The sequence below is a fragment of the Myotis lucifugus genome, unplaced genomic scaffold, assembly GCF_000147115.1.
Source record: "Myotis lucifugus unplaced genomic scaffold, Myoluc2.0 scaffold_181, whole genome shotgun sequence".
In the NCBI taxonomy this organism is placed as follows: Eukaryota; Metazoa; Chordata; class Mammalia; order Chiroptera; family Vespertilionidae; genus Myotis; species Myotis lucifugus.
In genome coordinates, this window is record NW_005871229.1 from 1,571,700 (window position 1) to 1,588,870 (window position 17,171).

The 17,171-nt window shown below is 47.9% G+C and overlaps 1 protein-coding gene across 1 annotated transcript in view; it reads right to left on the reverse strand.

Annotated features, from left to right (window-relative positions):
• Window positions 1-17,171, reverse strand: part of SRRM4 (serine/arginine repetitive matrix 4) — a 343,462-nt gene that overhangs the window by 108,854 nt on the left and 217,437 nt on the right. Inside the window, 1 exon segment of the mRNA XM_023760416.1 lies at window positions 2,957-3,185. Coding sequence (XP_023616184.1) covers window positions 2,957-3,087 — 131 coding nt within the window. The 5' untranslated portion in view covers window positions 3,088-3,185.

Genomic DNA, 17,171 nt, shown 5'->3' on the forward strand with positions numbered 1-17,171 from the left:
AACACTGTTATGGCAATTTGAAGGCTAACATCTCCTTGCAATTTTTATAAAATATTATTTTCATTAGCTCCTCGAGTATGCTTTTCTGAGGATAGTGAAGGGGAAGAACGAGTAAGGATGCCTCGCAGAGGTGGGAAGGGGATGGGGGATGGTGGTGGGGAGGGGGAGCAGGGGATGCTTTGCTCCCAGTGCCTGTATGATGTATGCACACTGCCATGGAATCAACGAATTGAACATACTCAATTATCTTCGGAGATAGACTTAAAATATCCCGGGGAAGTTCATTCAGGGGGTAGCCCTCATCTATAAACAAACAAGTGTGTAACCCACAGAACTGGCTGGTGGTGCACCCGCCTCCTCCCCATCTCCCCGCAGACAGTGACAGGAGCAGATCTGCTGACTGCGAACTGGGCTTGACTCACGGAACTAAACAGCATTTCTGATGAGACCGAGTCCCCAGGCTGCCTCTGGAGGAAGCCGCTGGGGTCCAGCCCAGGCTATGCCCGTGCCTCTGTCCCTTCCCCTCCTAAGACCTCTCTGCTTTAGAAACACGGCACTTTCACCCTCAAGTAAGCACAGAACATTAAAAGGGGGTGGACGTTGACCACACGGGGTGTGGCTGGCTGGGGTGAGAATGGGGATGACCCAGGTTTTAGGTTTTGCAGACAGTCTTGCTAAAAGACTACTCAAACTCAGCCTTTCCTGAAAAGTTGACTACAAATGCCCCCTGTTCACTCTCCTCACACCCCCCTTCACCCCCAACCAGGAGTCACGGGCAGTACATCAGAGTGGTTATGAGTTCAGACCGGGGCTTCAGACAAACCTGGATTTCTATTTGGTTCTGCCATGCAGCTGGTGTCCTGGACCAGTGGCTCTACCTTGCTGAGCTGTTTTGTCAGCTGGGAAATAGAAATAATACCAGTAGCGCCTCAGGCAGGGAGGCATGGGGACTGAGGCGGGTACAGCGCTCCCCACAGTGCGGAGTCTGTTCTGAGGGAGGCCACACCTGTTACAGAAGAGGATCCGTCCAGCAAGACATGAGTGAGGGGCTTGTGGCTCAGACCTTCATCTCAGGGGTGGAGACCAGAACATTAAAAGACACCAGGGTTCAAACCCCCATGTGGGAGGGATGGCTACTGTGACATTCTCAGATGGCTGAGACTAGGATTTACACAAAGATACAACAAGCGTGAGAGTTGGAAGACCTCGCGGGCAATTTTTATGATTGAGAAGGTGACCAAGAAAAGAGCACGCCAGTAACAGACTGACAGGCACCCGGTGAGGGTACCAAGCCAGTAGGGCATTGGGCAAGCTTTGCAGAATTAAAATACCACCAGGAATCTGCTCGCCTTTCCCCAGACCCCTGAAATCTACGGACGACCCTAGACCAAGTGCCACACTGCTAGTTTCCAGTGAAATTCTCTCTGGTCCCCTGGACAAGGGCATTATTTTTTGGCCAACGCAGCACCTGATTTGCCAACAGTAGGTGCACTCACTCCAAAGGTGGAACGAATGGCAGAAACCCAAGAAGATAAAACCGCTGACGTCAAAACTCTCTACAAAGAACCTCCTTCCAAGCAGAGAAACATCAGCTTTTGATGGCATTGGGTGTCATTGTTCCCCTTCTCCAGCCTGTGTCAGAGGGTGCCCCTCCCTCCCATCTACAGACACTGGCTGCTGCTGCTTGCAGCCCCTACACCCTGCTGGCCCCTCACCACATCCACCCATTCCCAATGGGGGGGCACCCATTTTTCTAAAGACCGAGATGAGCCGGGCCCCTTCCAGACCCTGAAAAGTTCTCCAGGCCGAGTTTGATTTTAGGTACGATTCCCTGCTGGTCCTCCAGCCCTCGGCCGCTGGAAAGTTCAGATTCGGTTGTACCAGGACGGGCATCCTGTCTGAAGCACTTCCCCAGACATATTTTCAATCTACTCCCTTAATGTAGCCTGCCAGGATTAATAAATCCTCCAAGCAGTCTCCCCTGGTCCACTTCTTCTTTATCTCCCGGCAAACCGCTCATCCACCACCAGCGAATGATGAGTTTTCATACTGCCTTGGTTTTCCCTGGCAGAGGGCACAGCCTTTTCCCTTTCATTCTCAAACTCCTCTAGATTGAGCGATTCATGAAAAGAATTGGGTTTTCTCCACCCTGGAATGTTTCCGTGTTGCTCAGCCTTCTCTCCGTCCACCTCACATCCTCTCCTCCCTCTTTCTGCATCCCTTTCGCTTCTCCCTTACCTTCCCCTCTCACACTGTCTCCACCAGCACCAAGGATCCCTTCTCATGCCTGCATGCCAAGCACTCCGGTCCTTTTTGAAAGACCAGATAAAACTCTCCCAAGACCATCCCTGTGATCTTGGGAGGCTCCTCCCTGACTCTTGAGCTCCGTTCCTGGTTTTGGATGCTGGCAACGACCGAATTCAGCAGCAACAGCAGCCAGAAAGGCACGGAGCAGGGTGCTATTTGGGGTGTATTGGAGGGACCAGCATATGGGCTTGTGTCAAAACCTTCAGAGCTCGCTAGTTTTGGAGCTGAGTATAGAAGTGTGCCACTAGCGCTGAACACTGCTTCAGCTGGTTCAACCCTCATCTTTTTTGTACAACACCTCCACCCACCTCAAACCCACCATTCCTCCCCACCCCTGCTCTGAGCTCTGGGATACCAAGAAAAGTTTCTCAGTCATATCCCACCTACACCACCCACCCTAAGCAAGCAAGACCTCTTGACCAGAAGCTGCCAGGTCAGCAGACAGTTGTGTTGCTCCTTGCTAAAGACTCCCTGTCCCTTCTCGCCAGCTCCAAGCTCATGCAAGCAATTAGTCCCCATGTTCCAACAAGAGAGAGCGAGTAGTGACGGAAAGACGGGCACACTGGCCCAGCTGTCTGTATCCACCCTTCAGGGCACAGGCCAGAAAGGGGGCCCATCAGGGTCTCCCCCTTAAGAAGGAGGTCATTACCTTGGCAGAGGCTTGCGGGCTGTAATGCTGGCGACAATGATGCTCTCAGGACGCGGGGTGGCCACCGCTTTAAAGGTTCCTCGCCAGAACTTCTCAAAAAGCTGCTTCTCGCCTTGCTGAACGCTCGCCATCGCCAACCCAGGGGCCACTCCCGGGGCGCTGTCCGAAGTGCTGAAACGATGATTCCAAACCGGGGCACACCCGGCTCTGGGCTCTGTCCACGTGAAACCTAGAGGGATCGGGTGGGAAAGATCGGGGTTCAGGGCGGGGGGTGGGGCGCCTCAGCCGGGCAGGCGGGGGAGAAAGGAGGCTTGTCCCCGGCGTTCTCGGCTTCTGGGTTGGCTGGGGCTGCGCGCTGAGCCTGCGGAGCCCCGCGCCCCAGTTAGGGAGGAAAGGCTGGCTTTCTTGCGGCGCCAGGACAGGAGAGGCGCCCGGGTCGTCTGTGTGTGCGTGCGCGTGTGAGCTCGGGCGCGCTGGGTTTTGTCTCTCTCACAATGTGACGTTGGAAGAGGAGGCTGGTCGCGCAAGCTGCACTTTCCTCCCTCCCCTCGTCTCCTCCTCCCCACCAGCTCCCGCCTCCTCCGGCTCAGCCCTCCGCCGCCATCTGCATAACAAAAGCCCGCAGGTCCTGGGAGGAGAAAGGGCGGGGCGTGCGCCTGTCACTAGGGCCCCACGGTGGCAGACTTGCGGAGCTGACCCCAGGAAAAGCCTTCGGCACCCCGAACGGAACCAGGCAGCAGATCCTGCTTCCCAGCCCTCTCACCTCCCCCACTATCGCAGGCCTTCCTCCATCCGCTCCTGGGTGTGATCCAGGCGGCCACCTCCCTTCCCAGCCCCTTGGCAAGTCTCAAAGCGAATCTCCTATGGAAGGGGAGAGTAAAAACTTAATCTCTCCGCTCAAGCCAATCTCTCCCACCCCACACACTTCTGGGAGGGACTGCCTAGGCCAGAGATGGGAGAGGGGGGTCCCCTGTGTTCCTCTTTGTGCCTGAGGGCCTCGAGATCCCCACCACCCAGAAAGTGCCGTTGGATGGACAATCCGTCACCAACACGGCTTCTCGCCATCTGCCAAGCCGCTCCCCGCTCCCCCCGCCCCGCAGAGGGGCGCAGCATCACATCTGTGCACGCGGCGCCTTTGTGCCTCGCAGCCAGCCAGTCCACCATCCCGCTGCCTAGCAGTCCACAGCGAAGAGCACCCACCCCACCCCGCCCCACCGCATCCCATCCGCTCCTGGGAATTCGGCTACAGCCACTTTCCTTAACACAGCTTGTCTCGGGAGGGGAGTCTGTTTTGGAGAAGAAAGCTTTCGGGGGAGGGATTTGAGGGGGAACTCTGAGGATTGGGGTGGGGGGGGATAGTTACTTTTTGAGCTCTTCCTCGATCCGCTTCCCAGTTCAACGCTAATCCCTGAAAGTGGAAGCTCAGAACCACAAATAAACCCTAGCCACAGAGGGTTTTGGCAGAAGAATTTCTCTACTTTCACCCTCAGGGTTTTCATTAAGAAAAAGAGGTAATTGTAGGACCCCTTAGCTCATCTCTCCCCTGGAGCCCTTTAATCTCAGCAGAGTTGCTATTCTCACTCCCCAGGCTGCAGACTCCTGGAAGGAAAACTCGCCAATTCTTAAAGGCCTCCCAGCGCCTAGCACCAGGTCTCCACCACGGCTCTAACACACCCCCCCCCCTATCGCTGATAGGTATGGAGACCCAGGAACCCCAAAAGCAATGTGAACTTCAGGAATTCTTTAAAAGGGAACAGGAGGGAAGTGGGGCGGGAAGGGGAGGAGGAACGCAGACAGAACAAGATGGGGGAGGAGAAGGAAAAAGAACCCTGAGGTCACCGGGCTCTGGTCCAGAAGTGCATCTACTTTGGATATACGTATGTGTATTGGATATTGGAGTCGGTTTATGTGAGTGCCTGGGAGCGCTGCTCGCTCTGCAGTGACCCCTTCTGGTCGACAACTAGAGATGCATTTGCTAGCTTCTTAGAGTGGGTTGCTGCTGCCAGGAGGTGGGGTTCCTTAGGGCTGGGGAGCTTGGAGGTAAAGGAAACTAGAGACTGGGCTCCACCTCTCCCATCCCCTCCTGCCTCTCAAAGATCCCCACTGCCCTTGGCTCTAGGGCCCTACTTCCTGACGTTTTCATTTTAAAGCCTTTGAGAGCTGGCTCTGTAGCAGCCTGGGATATTGAAACTCAGCCTTAGTCATGACATTAGGAGTGGGAACTGAGTCACCTGCATGGAAGAGGTAGCTGGGTCCCTACCTCCACAGATCAATTAACATTTCCCAGCCAGTTCCCCTGCGAAGTTTCTGCAATGTTAATAAAGTCTCTATTTGCATAACATCACCCCCTTTGATACCTAAACAGCACAATATGGCTAATCATTGTTCATCAGCATTAAGGGACATCAGGATATTGAGTCTGGACCCATTTCTAAAAGTCCAGTGAATAATAAATGATTCAAATAATTACCGGAATAATACGAAATATGATAATGAGACCAATTCATCTCTCTTTGTGCCTTTAAAAAGGATCAGACTAAATTATTCAAACTATAGGATTCTGTATTTTTTCATATAGACATTTGGGGGGGGGTAATGATTTAATTACTCAAGGTTTACCAATCCTCACTTCTTGAAGGCTGTACCTTGTGTCTAATCTGAATCCTACCTATGCTGTTTATTATCCATTCCTCTCCTAGAATATAGGTAGACACGGGTTCAAATGCCCCTGGATTAACACAGATAAACCAGGAATTCTCCTTCCCTAGTTGCATAATTTCCAAGATTCTACAAGACAAATACATTCATAGTTATCTCAGATAAAAATAGCTTCACTTATCAAGTGTATGTTACTATGTTACTATGTTCTAGTTACCACTTGTGTACTATATGTGTGTAATATGTATAGCACCAAGTAAAGAGACTAGTATAATGAGCCCCTGTGTATCCATTTCCAATTTCAACCATTACAATACATAGTTGATTTTTTAAAAATCCTCACCTGAGGATATGCTTAGAGAGAGGAAGGAAGAGAGAGAAACATTGATTGGTTGCCCTCCATACATGCCCCTACTGGGGACCCAACCCAAAACCCAGTTATGTGCCCCCAACTAGAAATTGAACTGGCAACCTTTTGATGCACAGGATGATATTAAACCAACTGAGTCACCGTGGCCGGGCTACAGTTGATTTTTTATTTCACTCTGACCCGCTTTCCACACTCCCAAATTATTTTGAAGCAAATCTAAACACTGCATTAGTCCAGTTGTAAATACTGCAGGATTATCTCTAAAAGATAAAAACTGCTTTTTTTTTTAAGTTTAGGGTCATTGTCATTATGATGCTAGATAAAATTAACAATAATTCCTTAATATCACCAAATGGCCAATGTTTGCTCTCTTAAGTGTTTTTTTTTAAAGATTTTTTATTGTTATTTAGAGAGGGAGAGAGAAAAACATCAATGTGAGAGTGAAACATCAATTAGCTGCCTCCTGCAGAACCAGGAATTGAACCAGCAACGTTTCAGTGCACAGGCGATGCCCAACCAATACTGACCAGGGTTCTTTCTTCTTTATTTTTTATTAGAAACTTGGTTGTTTGTCGAGTACAGTTCCCCATAACCCGTGTTTTCCTGATTGCACACCTGTGGCATCAACAATACGTTTCTCTAAGCCCGATTTCCTGTTAAGTGACGGTAAGATGTAGAAAGTTTAATCAGATTTAAGTTCAAAAGAAATTTCACCAGGAGGTTAATAATGTATGACTTTTCCTTTTCTTGTGATGCTAGCTGACACTGAGGATCTCTGCCTAATTTATGAATTTATTAGAGGTCGCAAAGTGGTGGTGAGCTCCAATCTATCATTCATTTTTCATGGATTAGCTGGAACACTTCTACAGAGAAATACCCCCTCATCAACTACTAGTATTTGGGGAACTCAGGGTCCGAATAGGACAGAAAAAGCAGAATAGAAACATGACCCTTTCTCTTTATTTACTGGTTTAAAAAATATAGAGATGGTGTGCTAACATCCTCACAAGGTAGTACTGAGTATGTGTTTTTATCCTTCTGATAAACGCAGATTTAAATATATCTTACGCGCTGTAGTTCGTTGCTATTAGTATTCTCATCAATGCGAAACTGTCTTCGTGAAGCCCAGACAGCCCATTCAATTGATTCCCGAGCCCTCTGGCACCAGAGAAGCCTTTGACGACATTCTCTTTTTCTGAGATGTCAAGATGTTCCAAGCTCAACTCACAAATTTCCTGCCCAGACCTGGAATGGGCCATTCCTCCAAACGGCACTGGTTCCCTTGAGTGGGTTGCCAGGGTTGTTCACCTCTACTGGGTTAGTTACTGTTTCTAGGACTTTTTAGAGTAGAGACCTAGGAAATTTTATTTGGGGACAAAAGATATATACTATGACTTTCTACTGATAATTTGCTCTCAAATAAGGGCTGCAGGTTTGCCCCATTAATCATAAATCTTATACTTATATTTATGCCATGCCAAAAATCCAAGTTTAGTGACACCAACATAATTGCCCATTTCCTCAATCCCATAATATCCACACATCCCTTTCAGAACGACCATGCTTAGACTATTACCTATAATGTGACTGCTAAAGACAGTTTTAAGATTTTTTTTTAACCACTCACTTGGGTGTATATTCAAATTAATGTGTTTTAAAATCAACTGGAATAAAATCACATTGAGGTTTATTTACTTACTTTGCCTTTTGATTTTTAGAGATTGCTTTTAAATATAACTTTCTTTTTTAATTAAGTAAAATATTGACATGGCTCTAAACTCAAAACTTCCAAAAAGGTATATTCAGACAAATCTAGACACCTTGTCCCACCCACCCTCTTTCCCTCTCCAGATATACTTTTAAAATTTCTTATAGTTTGCCGAAACCGGTTTGGCTCAGTGGATAGAGCGTCGGCCTGCGGACTGAAAGGTCCCAGGTTTGATTCCGGTCAAGGGCATGTATCTGGGTTGCGGGCACATCCCCAGTAGGAGATGTGCAGGAGGCAGCTGATCGATGTTTCTTTCTCATCGATGTTTCTAACTCTCTATCTCTCTCCCTTCCTGTCTGTAAATAATCAATAAAATATATTTAAAAAAATAAAAATAAAATTTCTTATAGTTTATCCTTCCACTGAAAAATATACTTCTCATTCAAAATTATTCCATTAAAAGGAAAAAAAAGAGTAAGAGCACAGTGGAGACAAAGATGCTACAGAGATTCTCAAGTAGTAGTCAAACCACTAGTGTGCAGGACACACTGTATTATCTTCCTGTGGGAATAGCCAGACTGCCTTTTCCAGGACTGGAAAGGGGCCTGCCAGCATTGGACTAGAGAGAGGGGAAAGGAAGAAGGGAGGGAGGGAGAGAGAGAAACATCGATGTGAGAGAGACACATCAATTGGTTGCCTCTTACATGTGCCCCGACTGTCCTGGGTGTGCAATTGAACCTGCAACCCAGGTACCTGCCTTTGACCGGGAATCAAACCTGTGACCCTTTGGTCTGAGGGCAGATGCTTTAACCATTGAGCCACATTGGTCAGGGCTCAACAGACTTTTTAAAAAAAATATTTTATTGATTTTTTACAGAGAGGAAGGGAGAGGGATACAGAGTTAGAAACATCGATGAGAGAGAAACATCGACCAGCTGCCTCCTGCACAACCCCCACTGGGGATGTGTCCGCAACCAAGGTACATGCCCTTAACTGGAATCGAACCCGGGACCCTTCAGTCCGCAGGCCGACGCTCTATCCACTGAGCCAAACCAGTCAGGGCTCAACAGACTTTTTATGCAGAGGTGTGTAGCATAGCTCCTTTGCTTACAAGCAACACACATTAGGCATGTACACACTGTGGACATCTCATCTACTGACTAAGCTCATGTAGTATTTAAACAGGAAGGTAGAAAGGGGACTTGCCTAAGAGAATCCAGTTTTGCATCCCAAAGCATCCCTCCTCCATCGTTAGGGCCTCTGTGTGTGTGTGTGTGTGTGTGTGTGTGTGTGTGTGCGCGCGCTTTTAAAGATAGGCTGCAACTTCTGAATGTGGCTACTTTGTCTTGCCTGTTACTTCTTTTCTACCAAAAGGAATACCGAATTCTCTCCTGGAATACTCTGAAGCAGAGACAGAGGCAACTGACCTTTGGCTTGGACCAAAACAGAGGCCACAAAAGGAGAAAAGCAGGGCCGTGCACACACGCCTGTGGCCCCCGCAGGCCTGGAGGCAGAACTGAAGCCGGGTGTGTCTGCAGTAGGGGCTTTGGGGACAGCTCCCTGCAGAAGCAGCTTCCCTCATTTCTCGCTCCTGGATTGGATGTTGCCGAAATAATTACCGAACGAATCAATAGTCAGTGTTGCGATGTGACCGCGGTAGTTAATGCATTATTTTCCTCCTGGAAACTGGGTGGCCTTGCAGGCAGGCCAGATTCCACACAGGCTGCTGACAGCCCCAAAGCGCAGAATAACTGCATCTTCCCACTGACTTCCGTGGCAGCTCTTGGAAGCAGGCTCCCACATAAGGGAAGGGACTTGTCTGAGATGATACAGCCAGAACGGTCACGGGTCCACGGTGCCTTTCCCCGTTACTTTTCTTTGAGAGTAAAATAAATGTCATAGGATTTTGTCTTTAGAAAAGTGATAGGTGCTATTTTTTTTTAATGTCCCACTCAACTAGACCTCATGGAGAATTCTCGAGGTCTATTATTCAGGACTCTGAGCAACAAGCTATGACTCCCAGCCCGATCTCCTTCAGAAGGTCTATAGATGCAGAGGGTGTGAAGGGCCAGCATTCCTGTCTTCGCTGAACTCTGGCAACTCTCATTCCTGACTCAGGCCTCAGTTTCCCATCTGTGAAAGGAAGGGATTGGCCTGTCAGAGGGCGTCAACTGGCAGCCCACAGAAGAATCTGGCCTACAGATGTGTTCTTTTCATGCCCCAAAGTCTTTAAAACTAGAGCAGTGGAATGACTACAGTCGAAGGTCAATGCTCTCCTTTGTGCCACAGACACCACCACTCCTAACTGCCTCTCATCAGCCCTCCTTGTGCATGTACATGTCCTCCTTATCTCTATGTCGATGCTTGGGATTGAGCGTCTCTAAGGATCTTCCTAGGAGTGATACTCCGCAGCTTTTCTTTGCTTATAATATTCATAACAGTAATTTTAATAATAGCAGAAACTAGCACGTATTGAGCTCTTCCTATCTGCCTTGCAAGGGATTAAGCACTTTACACGCACCGCACCGAATTCCCTCCTGATAGTAGTCCAAGGAGGAAGCTATTATTATGACACGCCCCCCTTTTGCAAACAAGAAAACTGGGGCTCAAAAGAGAGAAAGAGCCTTGCCCAAGATCACACAGGTGGTGGTAAATGGAAGAAGAGCTGGGATTTAGATCTAGGTCTTTCTGAGCCCAGCAGTGATATTCAAAATACTTAGCAACTAGTAGGGCATGGAGCTGACTCAGCAGATGGGCACTGGACACAGGGCAGCCTGGGCTCCAGGGGAAGGATGCAGTGGCCGGGACAGTGCCGACAATGGGCTCTGGATGGGGCCAGAGAAGCAGCTCTTCACCAGGTGAATGGAATACTTCACCATTAAACAGTGTGGCTGCACCTGCCTCCCGCGTAGGGACCTTACTGCTCTTACCCACCCCACGTGCTCCATGTCATGCTGAACCAGAGGCACCTGCAGTATCTTGAGAGCCTGTGTTGGACCAGCGGGCACCCATGCCAGTGGTTCAGGGGGTGGACAGGGTCTCCTGAGAGACGGAGCTGGGAAAACTCAGCAACAGAGCCAGCCTCCCTGCTTGCAGAAACTTAGGAGGAAGGAAGGTGGAATGGACTGGAAAAACAATTCTGTGGGTTTCTACACGATCTGAAGGAGGCCAGGGTATTACTCGATGAATCACTTAATGTGGCCCCCAAACCACGGAGAACGTTGGCTGAGTCTCAGAAAAGTAATTTAAGTCACGTGCCCTCCCTCATTATTATAACAAATTACAAAACGCATTAGGCACAGACTTGCGTGCAAGAGGTTGTACCAAGCATTGAGGTTTCAATGAGGAGACGATATCTCTACCTTTGAGAGGCTCACAATCGGGGGGGGGGGGGGGGTGAGGGAATAGACAGGTAGACAGGCAGTGACTGTGCTGTTACCTGTTACCTGTGATATCATGGGCTACACCAGTGATTCCCAATGTGGGGTACACGCCCCACAGGGGGGCAATTTGATTTTTAAAGGGGGCAATTCGAGAATGAGTTATTAACTGAATTTCTTGCATTTCTTATGGTTCTAAGGGCTTCATATACAGTATATAAATATATATTGTGACATATTTATGCATTTCAGTTCTCTATTATATGTTTTGAAACTTTATTTGCTATTTTTTCATATCACTTCATATTATTTTTAACAATTTCTTAGTGATTTCTTCCTCAATACTTCAACTGTCCTTTTGTTCTTTTATTTTTCTCTTTCATGGATGCCGTGAAATCACAACCTTCTCTTTGGAAGCTTGTTTAGACCGAGTTAATGGCCTAGGCTTCCTCCATGTGAACAGGAGTTCACTTTTTGAATAATAAGAATTATATGTCATGGGGTGGGGGGCATCAGGATTTTAGAGATGCTTAGGTGGGGCGTGGCCAAAAAAAGGTGGGGAACCCCTGGGCTACAGGCAGAGGGCTGGGGTGCACACAGAAGGAGCACTCATCTCTGTCTGGGGAATCAGGGAGAATGGAGACCTGAAGTATGAGCTATCGGGTGCAGGAGGCGGGGGGGCGGGGGACACTCCAGGGAGCGAGCTCTGGAGGACAAAGACGCAGATGTGAGACGGAACTTGGGCACAGCGCACACCAGCAGCAGCATCTCCCGGGAAGCTGAGAGAAATGCAGGTTCTTAGGCCCCACTCCAGCTGTTTGACCCCTTCTAAGTTAGAAATGAGCACCCCTAGATGTCGGGTTTCTGCAAACAAGTATAACTTTAAAAATATAAATAAGTGAAATAAATAGAGGCTGTGAGATTTCTCAAGTGTAGACAGTTCTTGAAATATTAATAATCAATTACCATACATTATCATGATCATTGCAAAAAAAAAAAAAAGAAGAAGTACATTTTATACTGTAGGAGAAAGACATGATCTCAGAATAAAGAATATGCTCCTAAATGGACTAAATCTCACTTGCCTAAGATTTCACAACATTGTCCATACTGTTTCCTTTTTCTCATGTTGACACAAAAGACCCGCCGCAGACCGGCTGAGCGCTCTGGAGCACTGCCCGGGACATGATGCAGACAGCCCCGGAGCCTGCTGGGCATTCCATGAGAGTACACTGAAAATAAGCAGCAAAGTCAGTGGCTTCTTACCCAGCCTGGAGAGTCAACGTTAAGTTCACAGAATCACTAACCTTACAGATCCATCTGTCCAATCCCCCTCTACTTTTTATTTCTTTTGCATTTTTTATTGTGGTAAAATATAAACAACCTAAAATTTAGCATCTTAACCATGTTTAAGTCTACAACTCAGTGGTGTTAAGTGCACTCATAGTGTTATATAACCCTCACAACTCAAAATCCTCCCCCTGGGGTGCAGTCCCTGACTTCCCCAACGAGGGCTGCTCCCTCCCCTTGCACACACCCACAGCCCCTTTGAAACAATCACCATGCATTGTAATTACATAAGGAACAATGTGTCTGCACCCCTCCCATCTACTGGAGTGAACACTCTTGGTTGGAAAATATCATCTGTCATATTCATAGCTGCAATATCAACACTCTGAACAGGTTTTGGCACACAATAAGCATAACTACTTGATTGGCTGAATCCTTTCCCTTCTCATCCTTAACCCGAACCCCCATCCAACCCCCATCCAAGTCTTCATTTTGTATTTTAAGCGCTGACCCCTGTAGACCACGGTGCTGTGTTAAAGAACCACATCTATCAGACCGAGCAGGTTTCCGCGGCCTGCCTCCATGGCTCCCTATCGATGTTTTTAATGCAGCCTGTGGCTGAGAATCCAGAGACCTTTCCAAAGTGGTCAGCAAGCCCATCATTGACCAGCACCGACATGTCATGCACACCTGCATTTTGAAAATACTAGTCTCTATTTTCTAATGAGCAAGTTGCCTCATTTGGCTTATTCCTTCTGAGCTCTCAGGAAGGTGGGAAGACTTTTATTTGCTCTACAGGATCCACTATGGAGAGGAGAGGAGAGGAGGGGAGGGGAGGGGAGGGGAGGGGAGGGGAGGGGAGGGGAAGGGAGGGGAGTGGAGGGGAGGGGAGAAATACCCACATTTACAATTGTAGCTCTGGGTTTGTCATTAGAGTGTGGATGGGTCATTCTGAAGGCAAAGAATGCAACTAAGGGGAGTCAACAAAGTCTTTCTGTGGGTGTCAAATTAGCAGCATCTGCCTCCCTGCCCTAACTCCCACCCAATGGCCGTCACTCCCTAAAGCACACATCTTACCTCATCTAACCTGAACCTCCATGAGCCTCAGTTTCCTCATCTGTAAAGTGGGGAGAATGGTACTTATTGGGTAGGACTATTGGAGGGATTACAAGAGATAATGTATCCAAAGTGCCTGCATCCGTTTTTGTTTCTCCTCATGCACCAGCCAACACTTCCAAGCAATCTTAAGGTTAACACAATGACCAGACCCCAAATTCTAGGCAGCTCCAACAATACAAAGGGCAAAAAGTGTGTAGTTCTGGGTCACAGGTTGGCAGAAAAATGGAGGAACAAAAACAGAAAGAAACTATGTAGACCAGCATTAGGTTTAATTTGCCCAAAATGTTTGATGATGCATCTTTAACCAACAGGGAAGTTTCTATGTCTTTTCCACATGGGGAGCATTTTCCCTTCGAACAGTCTTTTGTTTTTTAAAGCTGACAGACAGGAACAATGAAGGAAGAGAAGCCACTCTTTTTCATTTCTTCAAAGGCAACCTAAACGTGATCCCTTTGGTGAATGGCTCTGGATAAAAACTCCACTCCAGTCTGCTTTCTGTGATTAAAAGCCCTCTTGTTTGTGGAATCACAGGGAGAAGAAAAGAAAGGGAAGCTCTTGTCGCTGTTAAGTGCTCCGAAAGTGGGCTCCCTCCCAGTTCCCGCTGGAGGGGGCCCCCAATCCCTACAAAGGAATTCTCAGGATAGGAGGCAAAGCAGAGGCTTAGCTGCCTAGAGTGGGAGAGAAATGGGGATGAGGTGGGAGGCCGAGGAAGTCCTCACAGGATTGTGGAATCCTCAAGATAGTAAGAAGGTCTAGGGCTCCTTGCCCTGCCCCCTGTCCTCTTAGGGACATTGCCACATTGGGACCCAGTCTGTTCCATGGCATTCTCCATATAAGAAACCAGAGAGACTGCTCTTTCTTTCACAGGATGGGTGGGTGGAGGGGGCTAACCTAAAGCCATCTTGCTTCACTGGGAATCCAACTCCAGCTTGAGTATAATGAGAACTTGAGTTTTCCTGGGAAGCGAGAACTTTTCGCAGAAATGGCTCTTGGGTTCTGAAGGTTCCGGCTGGAATGTAAGTGTGTTGGTCTGTTGACATCTTGCATTTTAGTTGGCAACCCTACCTACGGACCATCTTAACCTCAGCCTTCATTTCCCGTCTCATTTCCCCACAAGCAGTATCAGGAGTGCGGATAAGGGAGGAGAGCCCTTGAGGCTTCCTGAGGGCGCCAATGAGGCAGTTAAATCCATGGGTTTTTATGTCAGGCAGGGCCAGATTCAAACCTCATGCCTGCCTCTCGCTCTTTGATCTCCAGCAAGTGGTGTTCCCTACTGAGCCTCCTTTCTGTTCGGCAGAAATGAAAATGGTAACATCCACCTTACAGAGCTGTGGTTGGGATTAAAATGAGCTGACGTGAGAGCCCCTAGCACGCCGTCGAGCCAAGAAAAATGGCAGTGCTTACTCACACCCTCTCCCTTTCAGCAGACAGTTCCTTCTGTCCAGACTGCCCTTCCTTCCTCCATTTCCTTCCCACCCGTGAAACTTCCTTCACCTTTCTTGTCGGCCCAGCCTTAGCAAGTTGTCTAAACTGCTCGCCATGCCCATATCATTTGGAGGATTACACTGGGATCAGCAGCATGATTCACAGATGCTTTCCCGTCAAGACTGAATGTGTTGGCAGATACCAAGGTTCCTTCATCTCCTTGGGTCCAGCCTTTAGCACAGGGATCAACACACAGGAGGAGTTTGATGTGTCCTAGATGAATATGTTATCAAACCATTAACACGTTAGTATAAACCACCTATGACTGCAGGTTCCAATGGCAGTCGACTCACACAAAATTAAGTCGGCGTAGGGGGCGTTTCTCAGAAAGCTCAGCTTGTTCCCTTTAAGAGACTGTCTTTTATGTCAGACTATCCTTTCTTCTTTGTTTGGAATAAGAAATAACACTTGTCGTTTATGGAATAATTTTTAAAAGGTACTTATTTGACAAAATGGAGAGTTTGCAGTCTATGTGTTGAGACACATCCACATCTCTGTATCTTATCTCTATCTCAACAAGGAAGTTTCAAGTGCATTCATTGAAAATGCACTAGCACTTGAAATTCAAAAGTATGAGAACCACCACTTTATGAGACAATAGAGTAGAAAGCGGACTGGAGAGAATGTAACCCACATCTGGTAAGTGTGGATGGGAAGAAGTGGAGAGGAAAGAACCGCAGCATGGGACATGGCCAGGGAGGCACATTTGATCTGAATAAAAATGCTTACGGTGTTTGCGGGTCAAAATGATAGATGCAACAAGCAAGCGAACTTCCCCTACTTTCTAACTACCTAGGGTATAACCCCACCATCCAGAGGTTCAGTATCTTAATTTACTCAAGTCTAAGACCCTCCCAGTGGTCCCGCCCCCAACTGCTCATATCAACAACCTCCTTCAAAGGATAACAAGACAGTACAAGGAAGGGCATCCATCCCATTGACCTCCGACCTCTGACCTCCAAGGCCCCTCCTGTCTTTGGAATCCCAGCCAGGCTCCTCCCTCTGAATGAGAGTTACTGTGCCAATGTCCCAGGCAAATTCTGGGAACTTGCCCTCGCCTTGGCCTCAGAGTTACGTTTCTGTAAAGACAGTTCCTCAATCCTCTGTAGCTCCATTGACCGTGACTCCAGGCATTGTTAGGTCATTCCTCAGTCCTGTCTCCCTCTGTCCCTCCCCGTTCTGTCCTTTCCTAGATGGCACATCTGTCACTTTAAAGTCCCCATTGCTCATCTGTCATGGTCCACAATGAGTAAGAGATCAGGGGAAAAGCCAAATAAATGTTTTGCCACTAAAAGGAAGACTTTGACAACTTTAACTTAATCTCTCAGGGTATCAGGTTCCCACCCTTTAAATAGTAATAATAATAACAACAACAATGGCAGCAACTCTGCCATACAGCAGTGTAATGCCATGTGACGGGCATAATGTTAAGCACTTTGCTGCACTATTTCATTTCACAACAAACACACGAGAGAGATGTTATGTTACAGATGAAGAAACTGAGGCTCAGAGGATTTTTGTCCAAGGAGCTTTGCACAGCTGGCGGAGCTGAGGACTGGAAAGCCAGTGTTTCCAATTCCAAACTTCTGTGCTTAACCCTACTTAATACTGCTTCCACTCAAGCACCTTCGAACCCTGCTAGCCATCCACCAAATAGAACTCAAATTTCTCCTGGTCTCCATCTGCTTCCACCATCTTGTGTCCCACTCATGCTCTTCTGGGATCCTCCATGTCAGTTATTTTAGAGTCCCTTCTACTTAAGAAGGCTCTCACTTCTGAGCTTTCCCCCATGTTGTCAGCCCCAGCTCAAACTCCCCGTCTCAGCATACCAGACCCAATGAATACACCTTCCTCTCGCTCTCCTAACACTTGGGGTCGGATGAACCCCATAGCCCACCCCACAGAGGACCATGAGTTACTCTGTAGTCATTCCTCACGTAAGTGCTTCATCTCTCCACCTTGACAGCCACCCCGGGAGGAGCCACAACACAGCACATGTGTCTCTTGTAGACCACCTTCCTGAGAACACAATGGATGTCTAACCAGTGTTTGATGACTGACCCCCTTCTGCCCTCTTCCTTTCCCTTCTTTCTTCTTATTTCTTCTTCTCCACGCCCTCCTCCTCATCTCCCTTTGGCACCACCTTTTCTCCCCTCTGTTTTATTCTGCATTTTTAAGTGTATTGGGCAACTCCAGGCATGTTCC